Source organism: Labeo rohita, chromosome 18, assembly GCF_022985175.1.
Source record: "Labeo rohita strain BAU-BD-2019 chromosome 18, IGBB_LRoh.1.0, whole genome shotgun sequence".
Taxonomy (NCBI): Eukaryota; Metazoa; Chordata; class Actinopteri; order Cypriniformes; family Cyprinidae; genus Labeo; species Labeo rohita.
The window spans coordinates 13,420,766-13,433,108 of NC_066886.1; the positions used below are offsets into that span (position 1 = coordinate 13,420,766).

The 12,343-nt window shown below is 35.5% G+C and overlaps 1 protein-coding gene across 1 annotated transcript; it reads right to left on the reverse strand.

Moving 5' to 3' along the window:
- Positions 1–379: 379 nt before the first annotated feature.
- On the reverse strand, positions 380–11,264 carry calb2a (calbindin 2a). The gene is made up of 11 exons (XM_051135796.1): positions 11,064–11,264; positions 8,030–8,106; positions 6,404–6,493; positions 6,216–6,296; positions 5,518–5,574; positions 4,194–4,271; positions 3,733–3,788; positions 3,606–3,645; positions 3,467–3,520; positions 1,093–1,164; positions 380–997 (listed from the first exon to the last, which is right to left on the reverse strand). Exons 1-11 carry the CDS (start codon positions 11,155–11,157, stop codon positions 881–883), a joined length of 816 nt encoding a protein of 271 aa, XP_050991753.1. The 5' UTR covers positions 11,158–11,264; the 3' UTR covers positions 380–880.
- Positions 11,265–12,343: the final 1,079 nt, after the last annotated feature.

Sequence of the window (12,343 nt, forward strand, 5' to 3'; positions counted from 1 at the left end):
CACAATCATCAGTTTACATCAGAGCAATGGTAACAGTCAGTGCGAACAGTGTAGAGAATCCCCATTTATAAAACCAAAACTGCATTTGGATCAATTATTCATGTTCTGATGATTAATTGATAGGAATTTCTACAAACTCTTGCTATGTAAGAGGAAAGTCTAGCAGCTAAATTATTTAATGTGGTTTAAATGCATCTGGACACAATTAGGAAAGATTTTTACTTGAAATGTGACATCTCCATCCAGCATGTCACAGAGAAACTGTCTGCTTGAATAAGACGTTATATGTGACACAGGCCATTTTTAAAGAATGAAGGATGGTCTCTTCTGTAAAATGCATATTTTTTCCACATAATGAACAACACAGATGAAACACAAATATCACATAACTTTTATTAATGCTCTTAGTTACATCCTCAAACAGTATCAGCCAAAAAAACACCACAAACCCAAACATAATTGGGCAGGAATGAAATGAAATGAGGTCAGAAACAAACTGAAGAGGAAACCAAACGGAAGGGAAGAAACCAGAAGATTTGAAGCCAAGCACTCCAAATAAATATATCACATATCTAACCATATTATACCATTACTCTCCTACACTTTCAGAAAGATTCTTTTTTAAATATATAGTTTAAAAATTGAGCAGAGGGCATCATAGTAGCTGCAGTTTGTAGGCAGAGGAAAGCAGTGGCGATCGGGGTGTGGGAAGGGGAAGGACAGACGGGAACAGGAGAGAATTGTGCTTTTCTGTGCACACTCATTCAGAACTCATTTAGAGAGAGGGGATGGGAGGGGAACGGGGTGCCCGGCACATGCACACGGTTACAGTATTCAGGCAGCTGGAACAGAGCTGAGATGGAGGTCAGGAAGCCTCGATTCACAGCATGGGCTCTCGGCAAAGGACGATCTCCAGCTCTGTGCGGTACAGTTTTCCCCCGTCTGACAGTGCCATGATGCTTTGCTTATAACCATTCAGGCTCTTAGAGTCCACCTCCTGAGGTTAAACACAATCACAGTACGTTGGGATTGCTTTTGTTATCGGTCATTTGTCAAATGCTGTAATAATAATTCTGAGCCTTTGTATCTCACCTTATTATTCTTCTCATAGAGGTCCTTCAGGAGAGCATCCAGCTCCTGCTCATCAATATAGCCATTTCCATCCTTGAAAGCAGAAAACAACAACCATGTTACAGTTGATAAAAAATTGTGAATGTTCTTCTGTAGAACAAATAGGGAGGATTTTGTAGACTTCAAAGTCTACAAAATTCATTGTTATAGTGTAGAACTAAACTAAAACTGCTAAAAATATAAAGCCAGTAAAAAATGTCAGTTTTGTGTCCTATAGAAGAAAGAAAGTCACATAGTTCAGGGTTATTAGTAATTAAAAATAAAACTAAAACCATAAAAAACGTGTTTTTTTTAAATATAAATAAATGAATGAATGAATGAATGAATGAATAAATAAACTTTGACTGAAATAAAATGTAAAAATGTAAAAATTAAACTAAGTGTATTTCAACTAGTAAAAATGCTTAAAAAATATATAAAATCAACCATTTCTCAGGGTTCAGGGTTATTAGTAATTAAAAATAAAACTAAAACCATTAAAAAACTTTTTTTTTAAATATAAATAAATAAATAAATAAACTTTGACTGAAATAAAGAAAATGTAACTTTGTGTATTTCAACTAGTAAAAAATGCTAAAAAAAAATAAAATCAATAAAAATGTCAGCTTTTGTTTACCATAGAAGAAAGAAAGTGATATAGATCAGGGTTATTAGTAATTAAACCCATAAAAAACCTTTTGTTCCTTAAAACTAAATAAACTTTGACTGAACAAAAATAGAAAATAAAAATATAAAAATGAACCTTATTGTATTTTAGCTAGTAAAAACAGCGATCAGTCAAATGTGTTTTATAAGTCAAAAATGTTAAACAAATTTTAAAAAATATATAAAACCAGTAAAAAACAGCATTTTTTTGTGTCCCATAGAAGATAGAAAGTCATATAAATCAGGGCTATTAATTAAAAATAAAACTAAAATCATACAAAAACTTTTGTTCCTCAAAACGAAATAAACTTTGACTGAAATAAAATATAAAAATATAAAAATTAAACTTAGTGTATTTCAACTAGTACAAAATGGTAAAAAAAAAAATATAATCAATAAAAATGTCAGCTTTTGTGTCCCATAGAAGAAAGGTCATATAGATCAGGGTTATTAGTCATTAAAAATAAAACTATACCATAACATAACAAATAACTTTTGTTCCTCAAAACGAAATAAACTTTGACTGAAATAAAATATAAAAAAGATATAAATATATAATATATTATTTTACAACTAGTAAAAAATAGTGATCAGTAAAACTTAATAAAAATATATAAAACCAGTAAAAAAATGTATCAGGGTTATTAGTTCATTAAAAATACAAATAAAACCATAAAAAATATTTTGTTCATTAAAACAAAAACTCTGACTGAAATAAAATAAAATATACAAATAATAATATATAAAAAATAGGGCAGTTTTTACGATTTTTGAGGCAGCATTTCTCATCTTCATTTAGTTTACTTTAACTATTAAAATAATTCAAACTGAAATAAAAAAAATATTTTTAAAATGATATAGCCTACTAATAGTATCTGTATGAATAGAACCATATTGGCTTATAATTGCTAATTTGTTATTAACTGACTTTTAAGTGACTGAAACCCTGTCAGGTCTGTTTCAATTCTCATTTTATGACTATAAGCCATATTAGTGCTCAGATGGCTTGTCAAGTGTCTCGTTCTCAATATTTTTTATAACAGCTAAGGCATTGTGACTGCTGGGAGGAGACTGAGAAACTAAAGAGCTTAGAAAGAAAACACAAGCCCAAAATGAAAACTAATCATAACTCTGACATAAACTTACATGTTACACAATGATACAATTAAATGGTGGTACTCCAGTTTAGCCTTAACACATAATCGGGTGCTGCAGTCTATTTGCTCACAGATATTGTTTAATTTAAGACTGTTTAATTATATAGAACAAGGTTTAGATAATCTTTCTTTCCTAAAAAATATACGCCTTGTCTAAGTTAACTGGACAAGGACTAATTATGAACTTGTGGTAGCACCATATTAAATAGCAATTCTTCTTGCAGCAGTTTTCATTAGGGTTCCTGTAATTACTAGTGGTTGGCACTTAAACTGCTGTAAATGTGCTTTTGATTTTGCATGTTCCAAATGATGATACCACCAAGCTGGAAGGTGTGGGCAGAAAAACATGTGCAGGTGCTTCTGCTCATTTACCTGCACAGGTGGACAGGGACGCTGCTTTGCATTCAGAAAGCACTCACGAAGGAGGAGAAGATCAGATTTCCAGCAACGTTGCAGCAGTGCATACAAAACCATTACAATACCCTAAAGCCCTGCAAAAGACGTCACGTTTTTCCTGCTGGATTATACATTACCTTATCATAGTATGCAAAGATGGCGTTGAACTGCTCAGCAGTCAGCCTGACACCCTGTTGGACAACAAAAACAACTTTTAGTGTCAAAAATATTTGACCTCAGGAAACTCACAAGGGCTGAAAACTTATGCATACATACCTGAAACTTCAACAAGAAATTCTCCTGAACCGGCAGAAGCCTTAAAATAAACCAAAATGGTTGTTATTGATCAAAGTGATTTTTCATCATTTTTATTTTTTCAATTTTATGTCAAATAATTTCTCACCTCGCCATTTCAGACAGACCCAACTTCCCATCGCCATTCAGATCAAACATCTTGAGCTATAAACAGAGACAACGATTTTAAATGTTTACTCACTAAAGAAATCCTGCATCAAATCATTTCTTAATTTATTCTGTTCTTCACAATGAGTAGAGGACAACTCTTTCTATCCAGCTGGCTTGTCTTGGAATAATTCAAATTGGTGTCTCTGTCCTTAAGGAGTGGACATATGTTAGCACAGCTGCAGTGCAGACAAACCGTGGGTCAGTGCGTGAACGACTCTTTCAAGCATTGTGGCGAATGCCTCAAGGATTTTAAGGTGAAATATACCGCTTTAAAGTTGCATATTTGTGTTAAAAATTAAATGACTGCTGTTATGTAAAAGCTTTTTGTGTTAAAAAATAAATTACATTAATATAGAGGTATAAGACATTGACTAATGCACCTCAAAAACAACTACTTACAATTGTTTGTGTGTATTCTTGCAGTTTTTGGTCATCGTAGTGTCTGTTTGCCTTTTTGAGCAGGTCAGAGAGGAAGCCCTGTTGGAAGTAATGAATATGGTGTTTTTTTATACTTTTATATACATCCCCCTTTCAGAATCATTTAAAATGTTAATTATTTTACGTAAATAAGAGGGATCATACAAAAGGCATGTTATTGTTTATTCACTAATGACATGAATAATAATTTTACATAAAAGATGTTTACATATAGTCCACAAAAAAAAAAAAACATAATAGTTGAATTTATAAAAATGACCCGGTTCAAAAGTTTACACCCTCTTGATTCTTAAAACTGTGCTGTTACCTGAATGATCCACAGTGTGTTTTTTTTTGTTTAGTGATAGTTGTTCATGAGTCCCTTGTTTGTCCTGAACAGTTAAACTGCCTGCTGTTCACCCACAAATTCTTTGGTTTTCCAGCATTTTTGTGTATTTGTAACCCTTTCCAACAATGACTGAACCTTACAGAACGTTTAAACGCTCACTGTTGCTCCAGAAGGAAACACGATGCATTAAGAGGCGAGGGTGAAAACTTTTGGAATTTGAATATCAGGGTAAATTTAACTTATTTTGTCTTTTGGGAAACTATTTTTTGTAGCCTCTGAATGGCAGTACTAAATGAAAAAATATGATATTTAGGCAAAATAAGATCACCATCTCCATTCTGTTCAAAAGTTTTCACCCCGGGTCTTAATGCTTGGTTTTTCCTTCTGGAGCATCAATGAGCGTTTGAACCTTCTGTAATAGTTGCGTATGAGTAAAAAGATGGATCTCAAAATCATACAGTCATTGTTGGAAAAGGTTCAAATACACAAAATGCAGGAAAACCAAAAAATTTGTGGGACCTGAAGGATTTTTCTGAAGAACAGCAGGTTCAGGACAAACAAGGGACTCATGAATAACTATCACTAAACAAAAAAAACCACAGCTGTGGATCATTCAGGCAACAACACAGTATTAAGAATCAAGGGGATGTAAATTTTTGAACCGGGTCATTTTTATAAACTCAACTATTATTTTCTCTCGTGGACTTCAACTGTATTCTCCTAAGAGGAACATTATTTGTTAGTGACATCTGGTTTACTTTCTTTTGAGGTCATCGTCTCCTCAGTGAGCATTGCTTCATTTGCTTTGTTTACAAATGTAGTGATTTGTATACTCTTATCGGATGCCAGCCACCAAATCCAGAGAGATTTGCATAGTTTCCATCTGCCTCATCACATTAGTGGCTTTCGAAACTCTTTTCACGATTGATGCAAAGGCCACAGCAAAAAAAACCTTACCTTAAGTTCATTAGCCTCGATGAAGCCACTGCGGTCTGTGTCATATTTCCGCCAGGCCTACAGATAGAAAGATATTGTAACTGTACTATCAGTACAGAGAACAACTATACGTGAAATATGTCTGAGGTTGGACATATGAGAAGAATAGGAGTGCGGAGGTGAAGAAATAATTGGCAAATTATTCTTACATTAATTGCCCTGGCTTTTTCATTATCCCCTCTGTATTTTCTATTCAAAGCAGCTGTGCATTGTGAGAACAAGGAGCGAGAAATGCCATTTAATGAATGTTTTAATCTAGCAGCTGGCCTTGTTTCCATCACAGGCTCTTATCAAAGATAGATGCCTCCCTCTACAGGTCTACGGAGAATTACAGCAGCACATCTATAATACATGAGTCTGAAAATAGAAGTTTGTACTTACTCATTCCAGCCCTTTAAAAGGCTTGCCTACCACACTGGATGATTAAAAAGCTTCCCTTTCTCTTTAGTTCCACTCTCGCTTCAACTTGACATAATACATCATTGAGGCAGTCGATTTCTGATGAGACTCTCCGAAATGTTGTATTTGGCTACGCATATTAGATTCTAATGAGTGTTTTGAAGATATCTGTATGGCACCCAAAAGGAGTTTTGTGCTCTAAATATATATATATGAATGACCACGGATGTATAAAATGAAAATGTAGCATCATCACTTACAGCCATGAATTCAGTGCTGGATCCAACAAATTGTCTGAAGCACAGGAGGAAGTTCTCTTCTGTGGGCAAGATCTGAGCCAGCTGATGGAAAATGTACATGGGTGGATTAGACACACATTCAGCAAAAGTTTGAGACCACTATCAATAAGTTACAGGTTTGATTAAAGTGATCAGATGTGTTCATCTACCTCAGACATCTCAATTCTCCCATCTTTGTTCTTGTCGAATTTCTGCATGAACTCTGTCATCTTCTCTTTGAAGGCTGCATTTGAGGGGTCCTGTATGGAGAAAGCACAACAAGATGAATCTTCTTCTCATTCTTTGCTTATTGGAAAAGCTTTATTAGGTTTGTACTTCTCAGGTCAGGAAAAAGCTATCACTTTGAAAGTGATGTACACTGTGCATTGCCTTGTGCCATATTCATTGCCACTTGTGTGGCGGATAATAGCATTACTAACTTTATGAGACCATTTGTGAGGCTCCCTCCGTTTTATTGTAGAACATACAGGGATGAAGATAAAATCTCCTTTCCTATCTTTCCTGCATGCCATCTGCCTAGTCATCTGTGCTCTTTATATATTAGATTCGCACATGGATCAAACTCAGTGAAAATAGGTCCCAAAGTGTTGTTTTTATATAAGGAAATTTTATGTATTGACAGCTGTTTTCCGTGGGTTGAAGCGACCCCAATAACGTAATATTTAGCACTTGAATGCTAGTTTTACCAGGGGAATCCCATCAAAAAGTGTGCATTTTACCCCCCCGGAATGTGATTTTTAGATTCGGTCTTTTTTTGGGCTAGGTTTGAGTAGCAATTGGGTGGGTTTTGTTGTGAAAACCTGGCAACCCTGATAGCAGCTTTGATTTCCATCAACATCTTAAGGTGCACACCAAAACCAAAGCGAATATTTGCATCGCGTTATCGCTCTAGATTACTAGCGGGATGTTTTTTATATCACTCGCGTGAATTAAAACATGGCGTAAGGCTCTTCTCTATTTTCTGACACAGCTGGACCTATCAAGCAGGATGTGTAAATAAGCGAATTTTCCACTTGAGCTGAAATTTTTCAACTATATTGCGTGTTTCCGACAATCGTGTCACCCAACTTGCCGAATTATTAAATTCGCTTTTGGTGTGCACACACCATTAAAGTAATAGTTTGCCAAAAATGTAAATTCTGTTATCATTTACTCACCCTTATTTTGTCCAAACCCGTGTGACTTTAAAAGATATCGTGAAGAATGTTTTAATTGTCCATACAGTGAAAATCAAAAGTGTCCAAAACAACAACAACAAAGATATTTCTCAGAACATCTTCTTTGGTGTTTTACAGAATAGAAAAATTGTCAATGAAATGAGGGTGAGTATGTGATGACAAAATTTTCCTTTTTTGGTGAACTATCCCTTTAAGCTTCTTTGATGATGTACTTTGAGTTGATGCGAGTCATGCAAAAAGAGTAACAATCTCACAATCGATCTTTCAGTTTAAGCACGATGAATACAACACAATACAACTAGCGCTGTCAAATCGGTTAATCGCGATTAATCACATGCAAAACAAAAGTCTGTGTTTACATAATATATGTGTGTGTACTGTGTATTTACATGTAGTTATACATCACACGCACATATTTTATCCAAACACAAACTTTTATTTTGGACGCGATTAATTGCGATTAATCGATTTGATAGCACTAAATACAACACAATGAAGTGTCTCATTGCTTTGAGAATTCAGCAATATAGTTTGGAAGATACAGTGCCGCCTAATGAGATGTATTTCTGTTAAATCTTCGCTTGTCTATATACTCACCACACCAGCCCCTCTCCGTGCAATCTCCAGCTGACTGAAGAAGTTTTCAAGCTCCTTACCCTCAATGTAGCCATTTCCTGCAATATAAGGAAGTGTGGTTCAGTACATGCTGAGATGTCTTAATCCATAATGATGTTTGTCATTATGTGACTAGATAACTACTGTCTCTCAATTGAAATGTTAAGTAATGAGATTGCCTAGATGGCTGCTTTGAAGCTGGTTAACTCTAGATTGGTTTGTTGGCTGGGACCCAAATCCAAGTAACACAGTTCTTAATTAAAAACTTTTGATGGCTAGTCTCCCAGTTAAGCTTTGAAGGCTCTCTCTTTTCCGTTTTTTTCCTCTAATTGGAGGCCTTACAGTATGAGCCTTTTAAAGCCATTTATTTGAAAAGACGAAAAGGAGATTCTTCTTGATGCTTCAGAGAACACTGCTGAAACTTTAAATCGCTTCTACAAATAAATGTAATATTACCATCTGGGGGTAATTTCCCATGCCAGGAAATTGGCCCTTCATGCAAAGGAAATATGTGTTTGTGTATGCGTGTTTGAAATTGGATTTTGTGTGCACGGCCTAATTCATCACAACAGTGATTGTAACTTATGTGAAGTGAGAACTACAATGAGTTCATAAATATTGTCCTATTATCTGTGTTTCTCCCAAAGGGGTCATGTTTGAAAAGTCTCAGTCTTAACTACTATGATTGTTGATTAATCTGCCTGTGGATTAAAGTGGCATTTGTAGACATCTGGACACATGACTCATGGTTAATCACTCTTTCTGTTCATAATTTATAATAAATGCGAACCATCACCGCATGGCTGAGAATATACAATGAGCTATGTAAGAAGACAGGTAGTCATAGTGTGTTTGCAATCGATCTAACTATTGCATTCTGAGAAAGAACACTACATACATTGATGTTTTCCAGAGATCTATACAGAATAATTAATCTAATTTGTTGAGTGCCATACATAATAATTACAGTCTACACAGACATTAATCCTGCTGAGTATGTTGGAAATTACTGTTACCATCTGGTGTAGAAATGATTGCTCTGACATTTTGAAGGATAATATAAACATTCATTCTTCTTATAATTAATTCAATTTTTTAGTCTTTGGAAATGTCAGATTCATTCCAATGTGCTTATATGCAATATGGCCCATGCATTAGTTGTATCTTGAACATCCAATTTTGATTTCTATCATATTGAATTCTAAGCTTGTTGGCTCTGCCTATACTATTATCATCATTCTTCTAGCACATCTACATGCTTTCAGCATGGTCAGCCATCTTGGAAAAAAAACTGATGTGTTGGAGAAGCCATTTTGGACTATGACACAACAAAATGTGTCATTGAATCTTAAGTTCTGAATCTTGTGTATAAGTAGCTATGAATTTATACACGCAAACTTGTTTATCAAGCCACATGAATGTGTGATAAAGCATCTCTGATGGAAAATAATTCCAGATGCTCCTCAATATCTTCTTGAAGATATTCTGTGGTGACGTGGATGTCTGAGATCCTCATAAGCAGCTTAATTCAGGTCAATTTCTTCCTCTTTAGATTAATTGGTTAAGCTACTTTGTAGCTAAACATATCATAATTCATCCCTTATAAACTTGACAGGCTGCGCACCTTCGACGTCTTAATGGAATTTTTGTCAGCAATTTTCCCGCTTTTGAAGGTTCGTCTCTATAGGAACTAATTCGATTGTCACCCCCGCACAAATGTAAACTCTCTTAAACGATGGAGTGATGGCTACTTGTGATAGAAGTACCCAATAAACTTCTTTGTTTTATAAATGTGCCTGATACAGACTGTGGAAAAGCTGTTTTTGCTATTGTGACCTCCTCAGGCGAATGCAGCTTGTTTTCGAGCGTGTATTTACCGCGTTTTGACTAACTTTTACCTTTTGTGGTTAATGAATTTGAAAACACATAGCATGTACAGCCTAATATATGTGTTTAAAAAATGAATGGATGCTTTAAGAACAAAACCAACTCGTTTATTTTGTTGTTTACTCTAAGGTTGTTCTATTTTTCTATTTACTATACGTTTATAGCTGAGTTGATAGATATTCTAGGTTAGTATGCTATTTATCGAATCTTTTTTTTTCATCTTCTGTATTTCTCTAATACGCATTCGGCGGGAAACGAACAGGAAAGAAACCGGAACCAAGTTGCTAATAACGATAACATCTGCCCTACGGATACGATTATGTTCCTAATACATAAATAATTAGTTGATTAGATATTTTCAGCTTTAGATATTGCAGGATGCAACGCAACTTCTAACTCTCCAGGAATAATATCCGATGAGCTTCCTGTAAGTGATCTTCAGAAGATGTCCTGGGTGACGAGGACCTTGAACACACACCCATCTTCCCAAAAGAGATGATGCCCAAGGTGCGTAAAAACACATGGGAATAGACAGTGTAGGAGAAAGTGATGCACAGAAAATTCGACGAGGGCAGTTCAATACATTTTTAAATATATGAAAACATATTTAATACTTGTCCGAGATAGTACCTGAGTAAAAGTAATTTCATCAATGGGAGACTATAAGGAGCCGCTTGGAGTTACTGGACGCGCGATTCACTAAAAATTGTATCAGTCAAAGCATTTACGCAATAATTGATTTTGTCCATCACTTATTAGATAATAGCAATGGTGAGGAAAGTCAGTTTTAGATTCGTGCCTAGGGTACAAAAATGTTGAATGAATAAATGACGTGACGTATATGATTCATAAAAAATATGACTCATATAAAGGGACTTATTAAATACACATTATATATATACACACATTAGCAGTATTATATAATAGAGTAGCAGTATTAACTTACTTTGATCTATTTTGTTTTATTTCGCATCTGCCAAATTCTTTAGTGCCCTACAGTTGTTTTCTTTAGAAATTGTTAGCGTTAAACTTTTTTTCCTGCTATTTAAATGCTACCATTTCACTTATGACTTAATCAGTTCTTTCTCAGAATCATAATCCGTGGAATAAACGGCGCATCTGTACTCACCGTCTGCATCAAAATGTTTCCAGATCTCCAGGAACTGGGATGCGGTGAGCTCTGCCAAGTGAAGGTAGGGAGGCTGCTGTCCTTTGTTTGCCATGTTTTTTGTGTGTCTGTCCTACTGTCCACAAGAAAATCCCGGGCGAACTTTTACTCAGTCAGAGTCAAATTCGCACTGTAACTCCCCCAGTGCTTTGCAGGGGGTTTTAAATGCGCTGAGTGCTTGCAATCCTTTGGCGCTCATGCGGGTGGCGCAGTAGTTCCAGCATCACGGTTTCATGGCTCAGCACTGGCGCACGTGCTGGGAAAGCTGCTGCTGAAGATGCTCAGCTCCACAGATGCTTCCACAGAAACATGTAGATGTACCAGCATCACCATATGTAGGCTATTAAACATTCTGCTCCTTCAACGTAATGTATAGTGTGGCCCATACTTATGCAATTATTGAATGACTACAGAGGAGCCAGGAGCATCCCTGCTTATCATTTTTTAAACATTTTCTTTTCTTTAATGTGTGTAAAAGAAAATTGTTTTTACATTTATTTCGTTTTAAAGCATTCAAAGTTTAGTCCCAGCACAGATTCAGTTTGAACTAATGCACAAAAACATTCAAAAGTTGTCACTTGGGCGGCACCCTTTAAAGTCACCATGAACTCAAAATGGACGATTCTTATTTTTTAAATAATGTATTCATGTAAGCCCTCCTAATCTTTATTCAAAATAACTTCTGCTGCCCCTTGCAACTACATCTCTTATGACATGTGCACAGATGTGCTACAGAAAATTCCACCAATTGGAGTGGCAGTGATCAAAACGTGCCAACATAGATCTTTAGCTCCACCCATTCCCATTAAGAACTGCCCAGGGTTGCCAGGTTTTCACAACAAAACCCACTTAATTGCTACTCAAAACTAGCCCAAAATGTAGCCTAGTCATTAAAAATCACACACAATAAATTACACATTTTTGGTCGGGGTTCCCCTGGTAAAATTAGCATTCCAGGGGCTAAATATTACATTATTGGGGTCGCTTAAACCCACAGACATGAAAAACAATCCGCGGCAACAGTACCCCAATTCGACTTGGCAACACTGGAACTGCCAATGACATAATCAATTTGTCTCCTTAGGCTTAAATATTTGTGTGTGTGTGTGTGTGTGTGTGTACATATATATATATATATATTTTTTTTAACCCATATGCTGGGTTCAGCTTGTTGGGTCATTTTATTGGGTTATGTTTAATATTTTTTATCCAGGTGCTGGGTAGTTTTTTTGTAACTAAGC

Bases quoted from the DNA above. Each gene is read 5' to 3' on its own strand.
- calb2a (XM_051135796.1), bottom strand. From the start codon at position 11,157: ATGGCAAACAAAGGACAGCAGCCTCCCTACCTTCACTTGGCAGAGCTC. The intron at 6,494-8,029 runs GTGAGTATATAG...TTCTCCATACAG, and splicing joins CACGGAGAGGGGCTGGTGTG to GACCCCTCAAATGCAGCCTT. The intron at 998-1,092 runs GTGAGATACAAA...GTTTAACCTCAG, and splicing joins TCTATGAGAAGAATAATAAG to GAGGTGGACTCTAAGAGCCT.